Genomic DNA, 27,120 nt, shown 5'->3' with positions numbered 1-27,120 from the left:
CTAAGAAGATTTGTTAATATTTATCTAGACAAGAAACTTATTTAAGGTGAGCTACAAATCCGATATTTGATACGTTGATTATGTATTAGTTTTGTGTGTCATTAATCTATCAATTTTACTATTCAAAACTGATATATATATACTATATATATATATATCAGCGACTAAAATCTGCAACTTGGAAAGTTTTTAATTTTTACAGAGAATAAAAACGATCTGGTTCATTATTCCTTTAAGCATCATAAAACTTTAAAATCAGTGTAAAAGAAATTATTTTTACTTTAGCACACGCCAGACTTTAAATTAATATTTGTTTTGCATGCACAATTTTTACAATATCGATAAACGAAAATAAAGGCTTGCAGTCTCAATAGAATGTCCCATTAATGGCGATAAATGACTTTTTGTAGCACCCGATCTTCTTGGGAAAGAAATAGGGGACAGAAAACATTGCGCAGTTCGTAAATTAGAAAAGAGGGGGACGGGGATCTTCGATCAAATTTGGCGCAGTTCGTACCCTATCCTAAAACTGCTAACTCATAAAATTAAATCTTTATACTGACTGAAACTAAAGTTAAATCAGAATATTTTAAATTTAAGAACATAAAACTGCATACACAAGAAAATATCAAAACATTAGAAAAGTGGGTTATTAATTTCAATAAAATTAATAGTATGAATGTACGCTTAAATTTGAAACATAAATTTAAAATAAATAAATAATAAATAACCTTGCTTTCTCAGACAACATACTACTTATGGAAAGCAGCTACATGATGTTTCTTACCTTGCCCAAAATGTTTTAAATTTCATTTGTGAGGGGTCAATTTTATGCTTTAAAACATACAATAAATTAAAATTATAGATTCATAGAAGAAACATATGGAATAAATTTACAGAAAAAAGAGAAGACTAATTAATTTGTCTTGAACAAGCACATAGATGGTGCTGAAAATGAGTTCGTTTCTTCCTTCCCATTAGCTTTGAACTACCGAACAACATATACTCAACATTTGGCACCCCCCAAAGCTACAGGAACATAAGTCTGTATTAGATAACCCAAATCTCTTCAGATATTAGTTAAAATTACCATGTTCAGTTAGATATTTGGTAATTTCAAAATTGCAGAAAAAATGTTTATAATTCAGTCTATGAGGAATAGAAGGAAAAAATTATTTATTCAAGGAGGCAGTAGTAGAATTTCTGTATAATTCATTCCACTTGGGTTCTAGAAGAATGACTTGGGCAGTATCACTGGGGGAACTTGAAGGTTTGTAGCGTTGTTTGGACAACCAATGAGCCCTTTCATCTCCTAGATTACCAGGGTGGCCACGTATATGAGAAAAGATGACAGGAACACCTTTATTATTAAGGTCTTTAAGAATTACATGAGAACTGACTATTAATTTATTACAGGAAAAGACATTCATAAGTGAACATAAGGATGAAAGAGAATCATCTCAAATAAGAAATTGTGAACAATTGTGAACAACTTGTGTGATTAGATATCCACTTAATTGACTCACTCATGCACAGTCATTTGGCATAAAAAACACTGCATTCATTGGAAATTCTAAAAAAACACTGCATTCATTGGAAATTCTAAAGAGTTTATATTCCAGCTCAGAACTATCATAAAAATGACATTACCTTGTCCAAATCTATTATTAATTTCACTGCCATTTGTATAACACACAAATGGAAAATTATCTTCAGCACAATCGTTGTTGGTGGAAAATTATAGTTTGAACTGGCAAACAATCAGCAGGGTGAGGAAGGTCCTTAAACAGCACCTTGTTAACCGAACATAAGTTTGCTGATTGTACCTTTAAATTCTCTGTCATGAAAATCATGAAGATCAATCAGCAGAAATCCTGAAATTGCAAAACAGGTTTCATAGCTAATTGTTTGTAGCCAAGAATAATTCATTGTAAAATTCATTTTTAAATTCTGGGAAGGATACAAGAATTAATCTTCTTTTCTAAAGCTGCTCCCCATACTCTAGAAGAATAGCAAACAAAAAGGAATATACCCTGCTTATAAATCATTCTAATAACATTAGATTTTTAACTGAAAGTATTGTAAGAGACACGATCAAGTCCTCAGAGCATACTTTCACACTTATTGGATAAATACATAATACGATTTTTCCAGCAAAACTCATAATAAAGAATAATGCTAAAATATTTAATTTCAGTCATCGGTTCAAGTAAAATGTGATCAAAGTACAACTTCTGGTTTGTACAGCTGACACAGTTTCTTTTAATTATCTAACCTTACTTACACAAGTCTCATGTTATACTTTGTGGTGAATGAGGAATTTTTTTTTTCCTTTAAAAAAATAAATAAATGAAAACACTGCTTTTAAATTACTGAATTTGTTAATCAAAGGTTCATTAAATTTGCACAAAATATGAATTGAATTATAAAAAAATTCAAAATTCAGGCTTTGAGGTACATATGTTCAGGTGGAGGCCAATGTATGTTCAAAATTTGGTGGCTCTAAGGGCCATGATTTTTCCACAATGTAAGGATTACATACATACAAATTCTTCATTATTTAATAACAGACATAAATGATAGTGTACGCAAGAAGTAAAGCATGAAATTCTGTAATCAGTATAGAGTAGCACCTCAATGACACATCATTAATCTGTTGCACATCCTTGGGCATACACCAAACAAACTTTTATAATAAGAACTAAAGGGAAAAAATTAATGCCTTCTGAAATAAAGAGTAAAATCCTTGTCATTATTATAAATGTAAATGCAGTGGGTGAAATATACGCTGAACATAAGCGAAATACTCCACATGCTACTGTACATAAATGTTTTTCTGCTATACAGATAAAAAGCAATATTTCAACATGCTCTAATGCTTCTGATTTTTGTTTGGTAATGTTCAAACAATGATGTTTGTTTGTTTGGTAATGTTGGATTTTGTTCACGCCTTTCTCAACATCGGCTAATTTAATATTATTTTTTTTCTTTCCCAATCTTAGATACTCTTTTACTTGGCATATGGTATGCAAATGCCAAATCTCCGATATGCATGCTATCTTCATACTTCTTAACAACCGCATTTTTTTACCTTCATTGTGATCCTAAGATTCTTTTTTGTAGCTTGACATTTTTCATTAACTTTCTTTAAAATCACTGTAAAACAGTTTGCAAAAAATTTACCTGGAAAAACATAAAATCACTTGAAAATTCAGAGTTAGAGCATATGTTGTTTACTGAATAGTAGCAACAGGTATACCGATGTTTAAGGGCAGTCACAGAATTGTCTCAAAGCAGGTACACAAATGCAGTGTAAGTAATTATGACTCACTGAACTAGTGTTTTATTCCAAACAAATACTGTATAGTAAAAAAAAATTCTTGCATCCAAATAGGACGCATACCCAGTTGAATGCATTTAAAAAGTGGATGTACACCGAGGTACCAATACATTAAGGATTTACAATCGAGTTTTTGATGAAAGTTTCTCACCACCGCAAATATCGTCCATGAAAACACAGTTTGCGTTGCCATGTTTAATCATATTTTGTCAAATGATCTTTGGCATTTGAAAGCAACTTGCTTTAGCACACTGTGTTGTGAAATTTGTAAAAAAATATCGTTATTATAGTAGAAGGTGTTTGAAATGGAACTATCATAATACCAACTTAGAACCATCATTTACTTTCAGTTCTGTTGCAAAATGACAGCTACACAATGTCACTAAATCATGTATGCAGCTTTAGTTCCTAATGTCTATCATATGACACTGCGAACGTTTGTTACCAAAAGTTCAAAAACAAGGACTATGACATTCAAGAAGCAGAGAGCTCTAGCCGGCCTACTGATGTTGATGAGGCATGCCTGTGAGAACTTGCGAAAGAAGATCAATACGCAACCACTTGAGAACTTGCTAAGGAGTTAGATGTTAGTGCCATGCCCATTACTCGTGCTATGCGTTGCATAAACTTAATGTACAAGTTCAATCGCTGAGTGCTGCATAAGCTGACTCAAGCAGATAAGGACAGACATTGTTTGGGCCTGCATTAATCTGCTCGAATATCAATGCAAGGACAAAATTCTGGACTGAATCATCACTTGTAATGAAAAGGAGATTTACTTTAAAAAACACAGGCTGAAAAGGGGGTTGGTCTGTGCCGGGTCAGTCTGTTGGCAATATCACAAAGCACCATTTGACTAACAAAAAGATCATGCTTTGTATCTATTGCGATTATCCAAAAAGAGTATCTGGAAAAAAGTAAAACCCTCAGCAGTAAGGTGTACAGCGAGATGCTACTCTGTGTTGATGCGGCTATCAAGAAAAAATGTTCACCTGAGTTCTGGCATAAAAAGGTAATGTTACATCAATATGATGTAAAACAATGTGTGTCTGCATTCATCGCCTGGACTTTGTATGGACTCAAATGGGATCTTTTGAGACACCCACCATATAGCCCAGACATTGCTCCTTTTGATCTTTTTTCGCACCTACAGCTACATGTTGCTGGTGCTATCTCCCATTCTGTACAGGACGTCCAAAATGAGGTTGATCTGTTATCAGATTTGTGGCCACCAAGTTTCAGGGCCGAAGGCTTTAAAAAAACTACCAAAATTTTGGCAGAAAATCATAGATTTGTGTGATGATTACTACTGTTGTGAAACTGATTAGCTGTATCTAACAAATATTGAAAACAAATCTCTTCATTTTGATGTACGAGACACAGATGGCGTTGGCTGTCATTGAAGTAGGAAGAAAAAAAGGGTTTTCCCCTTTCGACCTCGTGACGTGAACTGATTAAGTGTGTAATAACTTTCGGGGCCAGAAAAATTTCCCGACAATTGTTAAAAAATGTATATATTTTGTAGTATAGAAAGAATATAATTAGATAAATCAACATATTAGAGTTTTTATTACAGATTCAACATCACACTACCCAGGTAAGTGAGCAAGTTTTGTCTTTAGTTTTTCTGGATTGCTCGGTATCTGGGATGAGTGAAGGAAGTATTTTTATTTTAATGATATTTAATGATAAGACCATGTTTTAGTAATAACATAAAGTGGCATCCCGTGACAGGACTCTTAAGAAATAAACTTTAAAAAAAAATATTTTAATGGTTATAGATAGTTTTTGATGTATTAAAGTATAATTAAGTTTAAATTCGAAACTATTTTTTGTAAAGCAGTTTGTTTTATTTTGAAAGTTAACTATGGAAGCTTTAAAGGCTCTGAAACTTAAACGGGCAGGTTTACGCACTTCTTTTGCAAAAACTGCTAATATTTTAAAAACGGAATTAGGAAAAGAAGATTTTTCTGTAGATTTAGTACGAGATAAACTTACTAAACTATAAAATGTAAATTCAGATATAAAAAATGTAGATGATAAAATTCTTGATTTGTTAGCTGAAGACGGGAAAACTTTAGAGGATGATGTTACTAAAGAAATCGAAAGTCGCGAGGTGTATTCTGATGATTTCATAACACAAACTCGGCAAATTAATGAAAAATTGCAATTTTCAGATGAAATCAATTTAGAAACAAGACCAAATGATGGTGCTGGTATTTGTTGTATAAGATTAAACAGTATAGACTTCCGAAAATCGAACTTAAGAAGTTTGATGGGGAATTGATAAATTGGTTACCGTTTTGGTCGCAGTTTGAGAAAATTCACACTGACCCTGATTTATATGAAAGTGACAAATTTTCCTATTTGATTCAGTGTATGAAGCCCGGATCACGTGCTAAAGAATTCATTGAAAGCTATCCGGTGACTTCGGAAAATTATGATAAAGCTGTTTTAGCTTTGAAGGAACGTTTTGGGAAACCTGAATTATTAGTAGAAGTGTATGTTAGGGAACTAATTAAATTAATTGTTTCTAATGTGAAGGCAGATCAAAAGGATAAATTACCTCTTGATAAACTGTATGATAAAATTGAAGCTCAGTTGAGAGCCTTAGAGTCTTTAGGTCTTAAATCGAGCGAAAACACATCGTGGTTATTTCCGATGGTGGAATCGTGTCTCACAGAGGATGTTTTAAAGGCGTGGCAAAGGAGTTCGCTCTTTAACCAGCCTGAAGGAACTGATCTTTCTCGCCTTACCAACTTAATGAAATTTTTAAAGTCAGAAGTGGAGGGTGAGGAGAGATTAAAATTGGCGCGTAATGGACTCGATGGTGTTAGTCGTAAAGAAGGATATCATGATAAAGCAAAGAGGGAAACAAAAGGTAAATTTAAATTTAAGAAACAGGGAAATGTTCCCACTGCCACAGGTTTTCTTACAACCAGAGAACATGCATGTATTTTTTGTGGTAAAATGCATGATAGTAAAAATTGTTACGATGCGCGTTCATTATCTCTTAATGAAAGGATTTCTAAAGTTAAGGAGAAAAAATGCTGTTTAAAATGCTTGGAACCAAATCATATGGCAAAGTTCTGTAAACAGTTTGTTAGGCGTTTTGCTTGTGGTAAATCACACTCAGTTATTTTGTGTCCGGACATTAATAATGAAACTGAACTTCCTACAGAAAAATCAGAAATAGACAACATACATACGGCTACAGCCAGGCAAACTTGTACCGCTGACGTAGCTTTAATGACTTTACGCGTAAGAGTAGCTGGTGTCAAAAAGCATAAAGATGTTAGAGTACTCTTAGATTGTGGTTCCCAGAAATCGTATATTTTGAAGTCATTAGCCACTGAATTGGGGTTACCAATTATTTCCAAAGAAAATGTTGCTCTTACTTTATTTGGAGGTGCCAAAACAGAGGCAAAGATGCATAACAAATATTTGGTAAAATTATGTTCAGCCAGTCCGCGTAAGTATTCAGATCTAGAACTTGAATTTTTAGATCAAGACATAATACGTGGGGATATACCTCGGGTACCCAAGGGTCCAATATTAAAAGAATTAAAACGAAACAACATTTGGTTGTCGGATCTGGGAACAGATTGTCCAAAAATAGAAATGCTCATCGGTAGTGATATTTATGGAAAAATTCTCACGGAATCAGTAAAACAATTAAAAGGAGGACTAACAGCAGTTTGTACAAAACTTGGTTGGACAGTTTGTGGTGTATCGGAGGAATTTGTTAATCACAAAGATAAAGATGCTTCCATTTTGTGTGCAAGTTTAGTGGGTCACGACTTTAAAATCTCCGATCTTTGGAGTTTAGAAACGATCGGAATATTAGATGCTCACCAGAATTCAACTAACGCTGCTGAGGAAGAAATTGCCCACGAACAATTTTTAAACTCTCTTTCCAGAAACGAAGATGGTCGTTATTGTGTCGGATTACCTTGGTTAGTATATAACGCAGAATTGCCATCAAATCGTCATGTAGCAGAAAAAAGATTATTCAGTGTCACCCGAAAACTCAAGTCTTTACATAAATATGAAGAATATGATAGAATTTTTAATGAATGGATGGAGGGAGGAGGGTGTAATTGAAATAGTACCAGACAATGAACTGAATTATAAAGGGCACTACTTACCGCATCACCCAGTATTTAAACCAGACAGTGTCTCAACTAAGATAAGACCTGTTTTTGACGCATCATGCAAAGTTAATAGATCGCCCTCCCTTAATTATTATTTAGTAAAAGGACCAAATTTAATAGAAGAAATCCCTTCAATTTTGTTAAGATTTAGAGAAAAATGCATTGGCGTAACCTCTGATATCCGGCGTGCATTTTTACAGATTGAATTACGGAAAGAAGATAGGGACTTTTTAAGATTTTTATGGTGGGAGAAAGATAATGTACTGAAGGTTTTCCGCCATACGAGGGTAGTTTTTGGAGTAAAGTCTAGCCCTTTTCTATTAGGAGCGGTTATTTCAGTTCATTTGGCACAAGTACCAAAGGAACAAAGTTCTATTGCTCAGTAATTAAATAAATCCTTTTATATTGATAATCGTGTGACTTCTGTTGATAACGAAAAGGAGCTTGTGAATTTTGTGAAATCTTCTACTGAAATATTAGCTGAAGCAAAAATGGACTTACGTATGTGGACCTATGGCCCAGTAGAAAAAGATGTGGAACTAACCCAAAGTACTTTGTGCACTGAGTCCACAATGGAGAATTCTGTACCAGTTTTAGGAATTATGTGGGACAGAATAGAAGATAACCTTTATATTGAAATTAAGACTGTATTGGTTTCGGATAATTTGTCTAAAAGAGAGGTTTTGTCAGTAACACAGACAATGTTTGATCCTTTGGGTTTCTTGACACCTGTTTTATTGCCTGCAAAGTTACTGCTACAGGAAATTTGGGCGATAAAAGCAGACTGGGATACTCCATTACCAGATAGTATCAAAAGTAAATTTTTGAGGTGGTATAATAAATTACAAATTTTGAATAAGTTGAGAATACCGCGACGTATAGGTTTTGGAGATAGAAGTTCCTGGACACTTCATATATTTTGTGATGCTAGCCAGCATGCTTATGCCACGGTAATATTTTTGAGATGCGAAACTAAAGAAGAAACATTAGTCAGTTTTGTAATGGCTAAGTTAAGAGTCGCACCCTTAAAAGAACTTACTATTCCCCGTCTAGAACTTATGGCCTGTCTTTTGGGCGTGCCTCTTTCCAAATATGTGACAGAAGCTCTTACATTGGATGACATCCCGAAATATTTTTGGACCGATTCCACCACGGCCATATCTTGGATTCAAAGAAACGATGCGTGGGAGACTTTTGTGGGCAATCGCGTGAAGGAAATTTGCGCTTTCACTAAAGCAAATCAGTGGTCATATGTACAGGGTCATTCTAACCCAGCTGATTTACCATCTCGTGGTTGTTCCCCTCTTCAGTTTTTCAAATTAAATTGGTGGAGAGGGCCTGTTTGGCTCAAAGACCCTAGAGATAGCTGGCCAAAATTAGAGGTTAAGCCAAATGAAACTTTAGTTTTTTCAGAGCGCAGGAAAGGCATAAATTTAAATGTAAATCTTAGTATAACTACAAAAGCGGATAAAGTTAAGTGGTGTGAGAAGTTCTCTAAATTTTCAAAAATGTTTTAGGTTGGATAAAGAGATTTATCAAACATTGTCAAAAGAAAATTGTAAATAAAGAGCCTTTTCTGTCTACTTCCGACATAAAGGAATCTAAAATTATACTTCTTTCACTTGTTCAGGGGGAGAGTTTTCCAGAGACTGGAGACTCCATCAATGGTCTTTTGACCGTACGAGATCAGAGTGGCTTAAGAAGAGTAAAAACAAAAATCACCGAACGAGATGATTCTTATGCATTCCGATACCCGATTTTATTACCTTCTAAGCATTATATTGTTGACTGTTTAATTAGAGATTACCATTTAAAGCATTCTCATGCCGGCGTACAAGCATTAACTGTTATAATTAGAGAAGAATTCTGGATCATTGGTGCAAGACGCCGAATTAGATCGGTGGTGAAACAGTGCGTCCGTTGTAAACGATTTTCAGCAAAACCTCCAACTACTGCACCCATTCAATTACCATTAGACAGAGTTCGAGATGCATTCGCATTTGAAGTTACCGGCATAGATTTATGTGGCCCTCTGATTCTCAAAAATAAAAACAAAACCTGGGTAGTACTGTTTACGTGTGCTGTATATAGATGTGTACATTTGGAACTAGTGACATCCGTAAGTACCGAATGCTTCATTCACGCGTTTCGTCGGTTCATAGCCAGAAGAGGTCGGCCATCTACAGTTTATTCAGACAACAGCACAAATTTCGTCGGTACATCTGCATTGCTGAAAAAGGTTGACTGGGTAAAGGTAATTGCTCAGGAAACTTTGCATCCCATCACTTGGAAGTTCATTCCGCCCACTGCTGCTTGGTGGAGCGGATGGTGGGAGCGTCTAATCCGCACAGCCAAGAATTTGATTGTGAGAGTCTTAGGACAAGCTGCAGTCAATTACGAAGAGTTACTCACCGTCATCTGTGATGTGGAATCCGTAATAAACTGTCGACCACTAACTTATGTGTCAAATGACTCTGAGGACCTTCTACCATTAACGCCTTCCATGTTCTTACAGGACATTAAGGTCAATTTCGTAGCCATTTCCGCAAGGAGTTCCTTGGACAGTTAGTACAAAAGCATGGACAGACGGACTGTGAATTAAAAGTTGGAGACATCATGCTAATAGGTTGTGAGAACCTTAAAAGAGTGAACTGGCCAATTGCTCGTGTCCAAAAACTTTGTACAAGCAGAGATGGACGTGTAAGAGTTGTAAAAGTGAAAACTAGAAATGGCATACTGATTCGTCCTGTACGTAAACTGTACCCTCTAGAAGTGTGTTCCTGTACTAAGGATACCATTATTTGATTTTTGATTTTCCTTCTGAAAATCAAAAAGGTGGGAGTGTTGTGAAACTGATTAGCTGTATCTAACAAATATTGAAAACAAATCTCTTCATTTTGATGTACGAGACACAGATGGCGTTGGCTGTCATTGAAGTAGGAAGAAAAAAAGGGTTTTCCCCTTTCGACCTCATGACGTGAACTGATTAAGTGTGTAATAACTTTCGGGGCCAGAAAAATTTCCCGACAATTGTTAAAAAATGTATATATTTTGTAGTATAGAAAGAATATAATTAGATAAATCAACATATTAGAGTTTTTATTACAGATTCAACATCACACTACCCAGGTAAGTGAGCAAGTTTCGTCTTTAGTTTTTCTGGATTGCTCGGTATCTGGGATGAGTGAAGGAAGTATTTTTATTTTAATGATATTTAATGATAAGACCATGTTTTAGTAATAACAACTACCCACACTAAAGGTACTGCTTTCATTTCCCCCTAACTTTATTAAGAATGTTTTTTTTTGGTGCAAAGCTTTTGTTACAACCAGATATATTTATCACACTGTAGAAATTTATCAAATTTTACTCATATTTCACTTGCATTAGAAATTTATTATATTTATCACTATGTAACTGTAGAATGGCACTTATTATAAGATGTTATTAGGAAGTACAAACAACATTTAAAATGGTTAACTTTCTTATACTGAATAAACTTTCATAATATTGAAGCTACATGAAACATATTATGCATAACTGAATGCTTTTCCTGATCTTCTTTGTAGAGCTGGATTCTGTCAGTAACTAAAAATAACAAACACCTTTTCAAACTGTTAACAAACTGCAACTTTGCTTGGAATTCAAATGCCATTTGGGAATTTAATTCTTTTTAAAGTTTATATAAAACAGAATCAGTAGGATAAACTGGAGGATCTAGTAGCTCAACTGACTGCTCATCTAAATAGAGAACCAGGCAAGTTAATGCCTTGAGCATGCATGGGAGTGACAACAAACTGACCCTGAAGTGGTGGAACTGCAGCGATGAAGGCCAGATACGAAAGAACTGCAGAACACCCCAAGGTACAGAAGCTTTTTCAGCAAGGAGGTAGGAAACAAATTAGTGACCACCTCATGGAGCAAAGACTGTGTGATATTAAGATGTCCGATTTTAAAGCTCTTCAGATATCTGCAATGAGCAGTGGCAGCAATCAATTTTTTATCATGGGACATACAGAGTTCTTTGCAGTATGACCATCAATACAGAAGCCAATGTTACCATCACCAGAAAAGATCTGACATAACAAATGGAAAGTAACCTCACCTAAACGCCACCCTGCATTACACTCTAAACTGTCTTTGGTCATAGAATGGTCATCGATGGAAGGTTAACATCCCATTTGGAAGTGTCGCCTACAATCATACAACTTATGTGGCAGATATTACACACCCTCGATCAGTCTTCAGATCAGACTTTCCTCTGAAGATATAACCTTGTTTGGAATTTAAAGATTTAAATACACCCACCAAATAATAGCTCAAGACGATATCACAATACCAGCAAGAACAGAATTTTTACTATCTGGATTCACAGCTAAAAACAGAAATTTCGAGCAAGGAATAATGGAGTATCCTACGAACTGTAACAAAGGAGTACCAGTAGCCTTGGCACTCATTAACTTAATGATGACAATCATCAGGGTGACAGTAAGTGAAAAGGTAAAAGTCATTTTAAAAGGGCAAAATGTTGTGGTATGTGCTCCAGTGACCCGTGTTAAACAAGTCCATAGTACTCCAGTCTCTGTGTCGCCAGATAGCCTAACAGCGGAGTTATTGCAGAATTTACAATTAAGAAATGAAGAGAAGAGTGCTGCATGAGAGGTCTTTCCTATACAGCTTGTCTAATATATCTGGATGACATCATTATATTTGGGAAATGTTCTGTAAAATTGACCTCGTATTGGTGATACGAATTCAGGGTGAGATTTGTGTAAGCCACACAAGCTATAGCATAAGCCTCCACTTTCTTGGGAGCCCCCAAAAATTAAAATATAGTATAAATAGTATTAAAATATATTATAGCAGACTTATAAAGGGCCCCATATCTCAAACAGCTTTGGGCCTAATCAAGTCTAAATCTGGCTCTGTAAGACTTCCATTCTCTATTTTGACTTTACTGCAAAAACAATCTTCCCATCACAAAATACATCTGAAATGGATCCCTTCACATACTGGCATCAGTGGTAACGAAATGGCTGATGCCCCGGCTAAGGAAGGTACTTTAATGACTCTGATCATTGGCACCCTGACCTTTTTGGAAAACTGCTCGAGAGTTATATCTACTGTTGCCTCTTCCTGGCATGCTCCTGCGGCTCATGATTGGCACTGTGGCAGGCAGTCGAAAGTGCTATTGCTTTTCAGAGTACTCGTGCTCAGCAGACTATTCTGACAAGGTTTCTAAGTAGACACCTGAAATGCCTTAAATTTGACCAGGAAACAAGATCTATTCTATCAGTAGAAAACATAATGCTGATCATTTCACTTCTGCACATCTTCTCACCTATTTGGGACTTATAAAAGAGAACCTATTGAAAAGACCTACCTCTGTATTAGAAGTACTAGTGTCTCTTGGATTCATGGATCTAGTCTAGCCTAATGGCTAACCAATTAGGATCAGTAATAACAACAACGTTTTGAAGAACATTTAGAAAAATATAAAAAGAAACTGAAGGAAGCAAATCTACAGTTAAGATCCACGAAATGAAAATTGTTCAAACAGGAAGTGACTTATGTCAGACATGTCATCTCAGCCAAAGATCTGTGTATAAAACCAGAAACAGTGTCAGAAGTTAAAGATCTGAGACACCTCGAAAACGTATACAGTCAAAAGTCGTTAATCCGGACTCGTCGGGACTTCGGCGATTCCGGATTATCGATTTTTCCGGATTATAGATCATCAGTTTAAATCTCGTAAGATGGCATGCAGAAATTCTAAAATTAAAAATATGAAACCGTAATTTATGAAATAAAGAACAGTTATGATCTAAAGGGTATCAAAATTTGCAAAAAGAAAAAGCTTAATATTTATTTGTTTACTTAAATAAACATTTCTTTCAATGTAAGTTGTTTAAGTTTTGCTTCGTTTCATGTGATAATACTTTCTCTTTAATTCTATTAAACAGACATAATTTCTTGTTCAGTTACAAAGTTCCGCTGTTCAAGTCCTATAATTGCTGTGTCAAGAACACCGACTAATTTGTCAATCGAAATTTTTTCGTTTTCAATAACCTCTGTCACTTTTCTTCGCTATCGGAAGCGAATTATAATGACGAGGAACTTGTTTTAAATCATATCAAAGACGGAGCATATCGAGATGAAATACTACATTTGGTAAGGAATTATAAGCCAAATAAAATAAAAACATCTGATCTTCAATTATAAGCCAAATAAAATAAAAACTTCTGCGCTGAAGACAAGGATAGTGTTGACAGATCAACTTCCAATTCATTACGTGCCCGCCGGCGCGTTCCCCCCGCCGAGCAGCGTGAAATTGATAAACAGATTTCGAATTTCAAAACATACTTTCGCTTTAGATCCTTTACATATTAACAAATATATATCGGAAATTCTATTTGATATAATCGAAAGTTTAAGCTTACTTTTATAAAATTGCTCTTACAGTCTGCAAAAAATAATAAGCCGGATCCAATTCGAAAATTAAGGAACAACGCAATCATCAACATTAACTGAAATAGATAATTAGATAATTTTAGCTTATACGTCCATTATACATAAAACGCGCACGCGAAAACGTATTCTGCACTTGCGCACACTCATATGTGCAGTCGTAAAAGGTCTTACGCGCACGCGTAAACGCCTATGCGCATGTGTCAACGCGGCGCATGCGCAGAAAGTTTTTAGTTTTGAGGTCCGGATTATAGATCATTCCGAATTATGGGTGTCCGAATTAACGACTTTTGACTGTATCAGCTAAAAAATTTCCTAAGGCTTTGTACCTACTATAGGAGATTTGTGAAGGACTTTCTTCTATCACAAGACTCTTTCACACACTGACAAAGAGCTAGCAAAAGTTCTTGTGGACCAAAGAATAAGGATTCATTTGACCAACTGAAGCAGGCTTTAATATCTGCAACAACCCTGGCATATCCTTATCTTGGCAAACCATCTCTTTTTGATACAGACATGAGCAAATGAAGGTGCTGGTGCTGTTTGTCCAAAGAAATAAATGGTTAAGAGTGTGTTGTAGCATACTGAAGCAAGTGTCTATTTAAACCAGAAAGAAATTACTGTGCCACCAGAAAGAGTTGCTCACCATAGTTAAAGCTGTACAACATTTCCATCATTAGCTATACTGCAGAAAAATTTTGTTCCATACAGATAATACATATTTTGTTCCATACAGATAATAACCATTCTGAAATCTGTTTATCAATTTCACGCTGCTCTGCGGGGGAGGGAGGAAATGTTGTGGTATGCAATGTGGAAAATGATCTGTCAGCACTATCCTTATCTTCAGGGAAGTTGTTTTTATTTTATTCGGCTTATAATTCCTTACTAAATGTAGTCTTTCATCTGGATGTACTCCGTCTTTCATATGATTTAAATCAAATACCTCGTCATTATAAATATCACGAATACACATCAAATAGTTTTCTGCAATTTTCTATTTGCTATTTCTAATTCAAATTTCATGGTTGCAAATTTCTAATTTCGACTATGCGTAATGTATGCTTTGCGCATGCGCGCGTTGAAAGAAATGTTTAATAAAGTAAACAAATAAATATTACGCCTTTTTTTTTTTGTAAATTTTGATACCCTTTGGATCATAATTGCTCTTTATTTCATAAATTAGGGTTTCATATTTTAAATTTTATAGTTTCTGCATAACATCTTACCAGATTTAAACTGATGATCTATAATCTGGAAAAACCGATAATCCAGAATCACCGAAGTCTAGACGAGTCCGGATTAAAAACTTTTGACTGTAGTTACAAGTTGTTAACTTCTGATTGTACTCTGACATGTTCAGAAGAGCTGTACAAGTACTTCTGTGAAACTTTCCAGAACTATAAAGTATTTCACGAAAATAAATTTTATCAAGCTAGCATTGGCTCCATGTGCATTCAATCCATTAAAAAACCTGTATGCACATAACAATACAATAAAAAGAAAAATATGTGCAATAGATTTTGCCCTAAAATACGGTTAGGAAACTACATAAATATAACTCAAAATATGAAAAACTGTACTATTTAAATTCTTATCGGATGCATTTTTCTTTAGATGGTTCTCACTTTTAAGTTTGCTTAGTGCTCTAAAAGAACATATGCTTAACAATAAATACATTTTTCACATTTTTTTCTCTCTTTTGTCAGAAACACAAAAGGATGAAAATCATTCTTTGGCTGCAGTGAACTTAAAAATTTTATCAAATCATGATTTGTTAAATTTATATTATAGTTACACTAATTTAAAGATTATAAGATGGAAAATGATTAGGAATTAGATGAACCCTTTATGGTTAGAGTAGATTGAAGGGTGTTCCTTGGATTATTGCTAAGTTATTGTTTCATTATCGCCAACTTGTTGTTTCATTTATGGTAACCTGAGTACTTTAATGCTATGGAAACCCTATTGACATAATTGGTTGTGTGATTGTGGTGAATTTGAATGATGGGACGGATTTTGGATAAGAAGACGGTTGTTATTTTGTGGTTTACACCGTAAAATGGCTGAATGTTGCAAGATTAATTTGAAGTTGTATGATTTGGAACGAAAGGGAAAAAAGCATTAATTGACTGGTTTACTTAATTGCCACTATAAGTGTCCTGTTTGTAGGAAGGAAATGCATATGCAGGGTTCATACATATTTCTGCACACAGAAATTAAGTACTTTTAAGGACCGTTAATGAAAAAAATTAAGGACCTATGAGCAAATGGGAACTGAATAAATTTAATTGAAGATATTATGTATGCCTGAATTTCCCTTTTGCAATACCATCCTAAAAATAAAATAGATCCCTAAGTAGTACGCATTATTGCTAAACATGAATTAATTAACATAATTGTTAATAAGTTTGAGAATAAAATAAACTTTATGCAATTTAACAAGTAGCATTAAATATTTTACATTTATAATTGTTGGTCATATTTGAAAGAAGATAAGTGACATTTACGTTTTACTAAAAGTTAGCTTTATATTGATTTTTGTTACGTCTCATTTTGTCACATACTTGGTCAGTCTAGAGGTTTAGTAAATAGCAGGTAGATTTTATGTCAAACTGCATAGGTTAAAATGAGAAGTAAGATCATAATCAGCATGATTCATAACCAAAAGACTAAATGTTGTCACCGCTGCTGCTTGTCAGAGAGACCTGCTGATTAGAACGAACCTGAAAGGCCTGATGTAGGCAAGGTTGGCAAGTGTTGAAAGTTACTCAGGTTCTGTTTCATGCAGTTAGTGTCGTAGCTTCGTGTACAGTTCCAGGGGTTGTAACTCAGTTAATATACTTTAAGGTTCCAATAAACCATTAAAGCACCAGAGGTGATAAGTTGTTTTGTATTATTTTAAGTAGATGCATAGAATATGTTTTACTTGAATTTTTACATTTTTATAATTTATCTTGTGACCACTTCACATTTTAAAGTATATGTAATTAAAGTATAAGTTTAAAGTTTCTTAAATGATATTAAGATAATTACGCATTAAAAGCTACAGACATTTATGTTTTGTAACAACAACAGTCAACAAAATATTTATCCGTCATTTAAATTTGAAGCCTTCCCAAACACTTTGGCTAGTTTACATCGATTTCCTTCTCTTTAAGCATCTTTTCTAACAATCTGAGATTTGTCTCAATATGCAAATCAATGCTGTCGCTAGTTTCTGCGCCTTTATCTCCTAACTTGTCAACCTCTCCACAATGTACCTATGAGGGTTTAGTTGATCTGGTAAAAGTTAAATAGTCCAAAACTGATTGATTGTCACATTAGCATGTTTCTCTTCTAGTCTAGTCCAAAACTCCCGACAGGTGTGAAGCATATTATCACTATGTCTGAAATTAACTACAATAATATTAGAAAAAGGTTTAAATAAACCTCTTATTTAAAAAGAGCTTAAAACATAAAGGCATGTTCTGATGCTAACAAAATCGATTACATCTCATGGTGACGTAATTAAACAAGAACAGTCAAATTCAAACTAATAATGCGGATTAGTGGTCAAAGATTATACAATTTAATTTAAATTTAATCTGGCTCAATAACTCTATCATATGAGGAAATACAAATGGGGAATTATCGTAAAGGTTGAAATCATAAACAATTGGGTAATTTACATAATAATAACTGCACATATCTTTGAAAATGCACATATCTTTGAAGAATAATTTCCTTTATGTATTCAGTTTCTTTCTTCAACACGTTTCCTTTTCCTTTTAGAATTTTTGGATTTAATAAAGGATTTCTGTTATTCTAAAGAACACTAAATGCATTTAGAATGTACAGAAAAAGCAGCTAATTTTATTTCTTTAGTATTATGAACATTCAGAAGCAATATGAAATATATATAACGTAAAGGCCAGTTAGAGCTGACGTGGCAGAATTTCTAGAATTTAGTAACACACTGAACAACAAAATCTAGAAATGGCAAAACGTTTAGGATTTATAGAAGGCATTGGAAGCAGAATTTAATAAGGCACTAGGCAACAGAATTTAGGATCCACAGAGATTGCATCAGGTGGGAAAATGCCTAGCACTAGCTATGTGGATGATGCATTAAGAAATATTAGATGAATTTTTTAAATTGTAAGTTTTCAATTTCTTTATTAATAAAAAAATCCCTTTCTGTAATGCCTTGCCATGTGATAAAATCAGAAGCATTTTTGATATTTTCCATGCATCTGTCTAGTGAAAAGTACAGAAAATAAAGAGAAGATAAATATGATAAGATTCTAGTATCAGAAGTAAAACATTTAAATATTATGTTTTCATTGTTCTTCCAGATGTTCTCCAAAAATTAAGAAATTCATTGCAAACCTTCTGTAAAATACATCCATTAAGTGTTGATACCATGGAGACATTTTTCATTTTGTCATATATTTCTCGAATCTTCTAGAATCGTGGGGTCTATAAATCTTGCCTTCAAATCCTTCTAAACTTTCCAAGCTGCAATGTCTAAAATCCTAAAGAAAAATTATCCCTACCAATTCTGTAACAGCAAAAAGCCAGAAATATTTTGGGAAAAAATAGGAGGGAAAAAGTATAAAATAAATTTTATAGAGAAAACTGATGCACATTCTGAGAATTTTGAATATTCTGAGACAATTACATGGAAAAACTCTTACTATGAAAAAATTAAAATGAAGGCATTTTTTAATTAATTACATAGCTAATTTTGCTTCTGCTAAGAGCTGTTTCGTAAATTGTGCTTTATAGCATTATACCTTGTTTATTTTTCAGATTTAAAATATTGTATGATAAGTTGCCAAAATGAAACTTTATAATATTACAGCGAAAAATAAAAATGTCTTATTTCAATGTTATTTTTTAAATATAATTTCAATATATTACCATTATTTTAATGAAATTTATTAATGTTACGATGTTTTAAAAAAAATCGTCGGAAAATTCTCAGATCTCGGAATTAAAAAGTTTCTATAGAAACTAATCTTAAAATCGTCAAAATATTGAAAAGATGCCAAATTTAGAACCGTTTAATAAATTAATTGACATCCCCAAAAGCGAAAAGTTGTTTAAGAGCTCTTTACTAGAAAAATGAATTTCGAAAGGCTTATGTTTCACTTCTTGCTTAGAAATTTGAGTATCCTATCATTTATATTACATTAGAAATAGAAACAAATTATAACTCATGAACACATTCAAAAGATAATCATATATACGGCAGTGAATCGCCAAAAATATTCCTCAAAATGCTAATTCACACTCAAAATGACAGTCGTAAAAACAGACACCAAATTTCAGGTGATTAAAATTAAGGACCTTCTGCTGATTTTGGCCAAAATTAAGGACTTTTAAGGACCAAAAAACGATTTCAAAAAATCTAAGGACTTTTACGGACTCTTAAGGACCATACGAACCCTGATATGGCCGAACGTTGGAGAATATTTGCACTATGGAGGATACTTTTGATTCTTATTTTTGTGAATTTATGTGGTGACGCCAGTATACAGATTCTAGTTCAGATAATTTTAGGAAGTTTTTGGATGCTGTTAAAGGAAATTGGTTTTATTGAAGACAGGGAAATTTGCAAATAAGGTTAAGTGGATATTTCCTTTGTGTAGTGCTAAGATGAATTTCCTTTCTTTTATGTTATTTCATTGTTTTATTTAAAATGTAGTCTATTGAGATTATGTATTTTTTGTTGGCCGTTTCTTTGACTTTTTAAGTGAATATAAATTGATGTGTACATGAACAAAGGGAGTGCATAATGCCTAGTTTGTGCAATTCTCTGATGTTTTTTGAGGTGAATATAGGTCAATGTGTACATGGATACTGAGTATGTGCAATTCTTTGACTTGTTTTTTTTTTTTTTTATATATATATATATATATATTTCTGTAGCGGTGCAAAAATCGAAGCCAAATAACCAAACAAAGACAAAATAACAAGTCAAAGAATTGCACAAACTCGGTGTCCATGTACCGCCAAAGGGTATCTGTAAATATAGTTTTACCCTCTTTATTAAATTAGATAAGAGTCTAAATTTGGAAGAGTATTTATTTCATTATAAATTATTCATTTACTTAAGAAATGGAACAGTTGTGAATTAAGAATCAGAAATAATATCCTACATGACATCCCTATTCCAACTGAAATTGTTTTAAGGAAATTCAAGTAGCGTATAAGTTTTGGTGGTGAAATATGTGTTAAACTATGTATGAAAGAGTTTAGTCAAGTTAATAGTACAATTTAAATAAAAACTGGCTTGAGAATGCAGAGAATTTAAAGTAAGGCTTTCCAGCCAATAACTAAATGTTTTTTTTTTTTTTTTTTTTTTTTTTTTTCCCCTTAAATTAGCACCTCAGGGCTGAGAATTGAATGTATGGTATATGAGGCCTTGTTTGCCAAAATGCTAACACGTAGGATGTTCGGTTAGGCAGTAGCGTTGTACACTTTTTACATGAACACATGCCCTCATTACAGTACACCTCCCTGAAGAGCATGGGAGAGATTTAAAAGCTTGAAAGAATGTTTTTCCCATTTCATGTTACAATTAATTTGTGTAAAACCTTTAAAAGCTAAGTGAATATGTTAAATATATGATATTTTTCCTTTATTAGACGGAGAAAAGATGAAAAGGTAGAAGGAATACTGTGTATGTAATGGAAGTGATATGATATTTCGTCTGTGAAAATTAGTTTAAGAAATTGTAAGACTAAAAATTTGTGAAGGTTGACTCAGTGTTAGGTTTAGAATTTAATAGTCTTTATTAAGGCAATTAAAGATCTTTTATTGACAATAGCTAAATTCTGGCGAGGAAAGATGTTGAGGTGTATATTATTTTTACTTCAAGTTTTTTAATTTGTTAGCCTTTTCTGCCATTCTTGTTTCTTTCACATTCCCTTGACAGGATGTAAATGAGTTAGGGTAAACAAGAGAGTACTTAATTTGAAATAATGAAAAGGTTAGCCAGAGCATGTTTTGCTATTGAGGGTGTACGTTGCTGTTTCTACCAGTTGTTTGTATTTTGAATCTCAGCTTCCAATTCTTGCCACCAATATTTAATATGCCAATATAGGCTTGAGTCAACCTACTAACGAATTTGTGTAATCTTGAACTATTATCTCATCTTTAAATTTAGTTTAGTTTACCATTATCTTTAGTTTTATCACCACAAATAAATGGCAAATTTCTAAGCACTAAGTCTGTGCTATCTGTAAATAACTGAGTTCAATAAAAGGGTCTTTTACACCCTTCGTCTGCTGCATTCATCTTCTAATCTTAGCAATAAGTTACAACAGTGTATGCTAGCCAAGAAGACTAGATCTTACAAGCATTACAAAGTTTATAATTCACATAAGAAAAACCAAGGAAACCTCATACAGCCCAATAATATTAAAAGGTTTTTGCTATTATATGAATCATTCATTCAATTACTCTTTTTTAAATTTAAGAAACAATATCAGATAATAAAGTGAGCAGCTCTATTAAAAGTTCTTACCTGTATGTAGTTTAATGTCAAACTCATACAGCACGCCTATTCAAATGTAGAAATTAATAGAAAAATAGTGAAATATTTTCACTATTATATGAATCACTCATTCAATCACTCTTTCTTAAATTTAAAAAAAAAATCAGATAATAAAGTGAGCAGTAATTTAAGCAGCTCTATTAAAAAATTCTTTAACTATATAGCAGTTTAATGACAAGAACTACACATTTAAAATTAAAAACTGAAAGCAGAATTTAAGAAGTTTTTAAAAAGGAAATTTTTTTTTAGATATAAATAAGTCTCACCTGTTCAATAGTTTTAAAGTTAGACATATCCATCAAAAAGTTCGAAGAAACAATACCTTCCTGTATCATAAGAACATATACAGAATTTCTAGCTCTGGCTCTTCCCTTAGACTGAACATATGAACGAAAATCTTTGGGCAAATCAAAACGTATTACTAAATTACACTGTCGTATATCCATTCCTTCTTCCAAAACACAAGTTGCAATCAAAATATTACACTCGTTTTTACGAAAACTAGACACAATTTCTTTTTGTTTCTTCTCTGTCATAGAAGTTTCTGCAAAGTTAGCCTTACCATGACCAACAATAAAATTAGGTTTTAAAAATGCAAGGGCAGGATATTTCTCTGTCATATATAATATCCACTGATATAAAACATAGGCAGTAATTCTTTGCTCTACAAAAACGATGGAACACACATTTATGTCTGAACAATTTGAATATTTCTGCATTAGCTTACTGTTAACAAAATATTCTTCAGGATCTTCTGCAAATGTGACATCAGAGGTATCGGGCAGCTCATTAATAAATTTTTTACTTTGTTTTACAGCAAAAAATATTTCGAGTAATCTTTTTAATTTATGAGGCATACTATTTTCATTTTTTTGCAACAAAATTTCGCACTTTTTTATAAAATCCTCAAAAAATTTTTGAATCTTTTCAAGAATTTTCAGATATTTTTCCATAATTGGACGATCACAAAGAATGGTAACTTCTTTCAAATAAATCTTAGCAGCAGTACATGCACACCACAAACCCAAGTTTTCTAAAGTTTCACATACAGCATTTAAACAGCGCAATGGTTTATCAAAAAATATAACACCTTCTGAAGAATAGCGGAATTGTCTCTCAAATAGTAATTCACTTTCTAAAGAATAAGCTTCATCTCTAGAAAACTCTGATTTTTTAAGTTTTAACTCATTCGATAAATTTACAATTTCTTCTTTAAGATATGAATCTGTAAACCCAGATGCATGATAAAATATAGCTATTTCTTCTGGATCTGTTCCATATTTCTGTATTTCACTTACATCACTTGCTGTAATAATAGTACTCCTAAGAGTTTTCTCAAGCTCACGCAAATTTTTCTCCAGTTGTGAAGGTTTACATTTTCCATTTAACAATGATGCACTCAAGCCAAAAATTTTTGGCAATTCAGAAGGCTCTATATTCAAAAAGCATTTCATTGCTTGCCTATATGGATGATCTTTTTGAGCCCGATGACACTCATCAATGACTAATAATTTTATTTTGCTAAGTGAGATGAAAGCATGATCAACAATTATCCGGAATATCTCTGCAGTCATTACTAATACTTCATAGGTTTTAAACTGTTCCTCCCACTGTTCTTTACTCCATGAATCTACGTCCATTTCACCATAATAGCCTTGAACTTTGAGGTCTGTATGATCATTGATGGTATCTCTTTGTTGCAAGACCAGTGGAACTGAAAATAAAATCAGGATTAAGTAATTAGCACATAACAGTGATTGTCAATTAAGACTGCTCAAAGACTACCAACTGCCAAAAGTTGTTATAAAAAGACCCGATTTATACAAGTTTTATAATTATTTTTAGAATTACACAATAAAAGTATAGATATAATAAATTCATTATGTCTTTATTCATTATTCCTTTATCAATAATAAACAATATCAGAGTTGGAAAAGAAACAGATTTTCATATATCATTGACCCAACACACTGACATTTATAAAAATATTAAAGTTTAGATTAGATTTATATTTATTTACATATATTTATTTATATATTATTTTATATCTTTAGATTTCTCTGTGGAGAAAATATTGGAATGGTAAAAAAATAAGATGTGCCTAGTTCAGAGGTGAATGGAAATAACTGCATATGTAAAAAGGAACCATATTCTTGTTCTAAGCTTTAAAATTGCCATTAAAATGTTTTAAAATATTTTTAAATTGAGTTTCTCTTCTGTCTTCCTGGCACTAATGCTAATATTAAATTAGTATTTAGTGTTATGAACAGTTTTTGGACTAGTGATAAGACACAGCTTGAAGTGGACATTTTGAAGGGTATACTAATTACCAAAATAAATTTCGATGAAAACTGCCCGGTTTTTTATAAAAAGATCAAAAAAGAAAAAGATGTCCTAAGAACTATTCATACTTCAGAGAAATATAAGGCTACTTCATCAAAATAATTTAAAACGATTACAAATTTATTATTTTGTTTAAAAATTAATACTGCGCTTTGATTTAGTCTTTATTATTAAAAAATATTATATATCACTATTAAAAGATAAAACAAAAATTACTCATTTTAATTTATATGTATATGATTTGGCCTATATTCCACCCCCACCACACTAATATGGCCACTAATTTGGCCTATATACCACCTCTAGCAAAACTAATATGGAACTAATTTGGCCTATATACCACCTCCACCAAATAATCAAATAATTTATTTGCAAGAAAAAATTATACAAGTAGCATCCTGAATTTAAAACTTCAAAATCTGGTCACCTTACTTATATGAACTTTATACATGGGGCTGCAAACAGCAAAGCTGCAGAAGTAGTGAGACTTTATGGGAAGTAATTTCCAAACTTTCCAAACAGGATGACCAATCAGAGAACATTTCAATATTTGACTAGGCAAATCTTGGAGATGAATTCATTCTGCAGCCAAAGACATCACACAAATCAGCTAAGGAGCACGAGAATGAAAAATCAAATACAGACAATTCTTGAAGTAGTGGACAACAAGCCTGAAAAAGAAACACAAAAGCAACAGCTCATGCCTAAAATTTCAACCATATGATGGTATGGAATGTGTTGCATGAAGAAAGGTTATACTCTTATCATCTCCAGTATGCCCCAGCCTTAAATGAAATGGATTTTCTATAATGTGCAACATTTCAATGTTAGTTCCCACAACAGAGTATACTGCACAGTCTGTAGCACCCATCCTGCTTAGGGATAAGGCTATGTTCATATGTAATGGCACATTTAATATGAACAACAATCATCCATAGGCCACAGATATCTGCATGCCACATATTTGAGATGCCAGCAGCAAAAATTCTCTGTCAATATGCAAGGATTATCAAGGATCACTTGATATCACACTTTCTTTTATTATCAGACTGCCTATATGATAAATCTACCTTACTTTCTTCAACAGGTTCAGCCTGAATTACTAGAAAAATATGGCAGAATATGTTTGAACAATTATGTGGTTCCAGCATAATGGAGCAGCACATTTCTTCAGAATTATGTGAAATTACTTGCACATTGCCTTTCTGAAACAAATGCAAAGACCATGGTAGGCCTATCTCTCGGCATCTCAAATCTCTGATCTCTCCTGCCTGAATTTTGTTTTTCTGCAGACAGCTAAAAAGTGTCGATATGAGATGCTTATCAATTCATCAGAAGATCTTGTTGCTCAGCTTAGTGTTGCAGCTGCAGACATCCATGAAATGCCAGGAATTTTCAAACATGTGCATGATTCACTTTGTCACCAATGTGATGCCTGTACTGCAGCCAGGGGTTCCTCATTTGAGCATTTTTTGTAAAGTTTTCAACAATAAAGATTCTTTGTACTTTAACTATTCCTCTTTATTGTGTTCTCCATTTTTACCACACATAAGCACTCTCACAGCTTGCCTTTTACTTTCCAACCAACCGTTGTATGGTGAAAAGTTTTTTTTTTTTTTTTTTTTTTTTTTGCAGAAACTCTTAGCCCTTACAGTTGTGACCATTAGTCATTACACCCTGTATATTTTATTCACATGTTGCACTGTTATACAACTAATTTATATATTTTCTTTTTCAATGTAATTTAACTAGCCCCATCTATATGCTTGCAATAACTTTTTTTTTTTTTTTCAATACATAATGAACTCTCAATTAATAACAGTAATACCTGGGATGATGTCCATGCTTAACTCAAAAGCATGATTAATCAGAGAACAGTTAAAAATAAAAAAAGGAAAAGAATAATCAGCATTATAATTATATATCAACTTACATATATTTTCAAGCAGTTTAATCTAGAGAATAATTTCAGTGTCTACATAAATTTAATCAGTATTCAAAATTATGAAGAAATTAAATTACATATTATTATGGATGTGGGAATCATGAAGCAATGAGCAACCTTCATTTATGGTAGGAAACCTTCAAGTAAACGCATTTTTCTTGGTTCTTAGAAGTCCAATAGAAGCTGCCTGATGGAACACTTACAAAGGACCTACAACAAGATGCTTACTGATCGCATGCAGGCGATCAGACCTGGACTGATCTAAAGCGACCACATGTAAGTGGTCAGCTGTTATCATTAACCTGTGCATGAGAAGGTGACACTGGAACTAATGTTGTGATTCCTCTTCTAAAACATACTCAATCCATCTGTACAAACTCCTCCCATTTATCTTCTCTGAATCAAGAAATAAAGCCTGATACTTGGAAACAGTAAGTGTGATTTCTGTTTTATGATAATACATCATCTCCAGATAGGTAAAAACAACTCTTAAATAAACTACTCTAATAAAACAACACAGATGGATAAAAACAACTCTTAAACATCATGTGCTTTCACTGCTTTTAATTCATGTACTTTTCTTTTCTCTTTTATGTTTACAATAGGCAATTTGTTTTGCACTGATAATTTAGAATAGTAATTTTTTTCATTTTTCCACAATAAATGAGCTTAATCTTCATTTTTTTTTTTCAATCCACGACTTGGTTAATCAGACATCAAATAACTGGGAGTTGGCTGTATAAGCATTTTTATATACTTTCTATGAGATCTACTTTCATATCTGTGAATTAATTCAGAATTCTGAAGCTGAATTTCAGTTCATGTCTATTTCAAAAAGTATAGAAAACAAAACTGAATTAGAAAAAGAAATTGAACAATAAAATTGAATGTTTTGCCACTTTCTTCAACCTCTTGGAATATCTCTCATACTGGATCTCACCTTCTTCCTCGTTTATTCATGTCACAATGTAAGAAACAAAAACAAAAATTTAAAAAGAAATTATCATTTTTTCTGAGATTAAAGTAAAAATTATAAAGAAGATACACACAAGTGCTTAAAATGGAAACAAAACATATGAATAGTTAGCTCATTCTGCATCATAACAAATAAATACAAGATCATTTAAAAGGACATGACAATAGCTTTTAACAGAAACCAGTGGAGTTTTCTTTTGCTAAAAGCTACCAATTATAAGAAAACGGAAGAGCTCCTGGGTAAAGAAGAAAAAAAGGGGGAAAAAGGTATAAACTGAGGTATATTTTAGAGCAGTGCTCCGCAACCTTTTCTCACCTGCGACGCACAAAAAATCTTTCTGCAATTTCG

At 33.1% G+C, this 27,120-nt stretch overlaps 1 protein-coding gene across 1 annotated transcript in view; it reads right to left on the bottom strand.

The window, feature by feature from the left end:
- The window catches only part of LOC118198512 (endoribonuclease Dicer-like), a 141,051-nt gene that overhangs the window by 98,185 nt on the left and 15,746 nt on the right, over positions 1-27,120 (bottom strand). The window contains exon 4 of the mRNA XM_035370203.2: positions 21,775-23,222. Coding sequence (XP_035226094.2) covers positions 21,775-23,222 — 1,448 coding nt within the window. The remainder of the gene's footprint in view (positions 1-21,774; positions 23,223-27,120) is intronic.

The sequence above is a fragment of the Stegodyphus dumicola genome, chromosome 2 (genome assembly GCF_044657685.1).
Source record: "Stegodyphus dumicola isolate Sdum_Otavi_A_Nest chromosome 2, ASM4465768v1".
Lineage (NCBI taxonomy): Eukaryota > Metazoa > Arthropoda > Arachnida > Araneae > Eresidae > Stegodyphus > Stegodyphus dumicola.
This window is presented reverse-complemented; position numbering and strand designations above follow the sequence as displayed.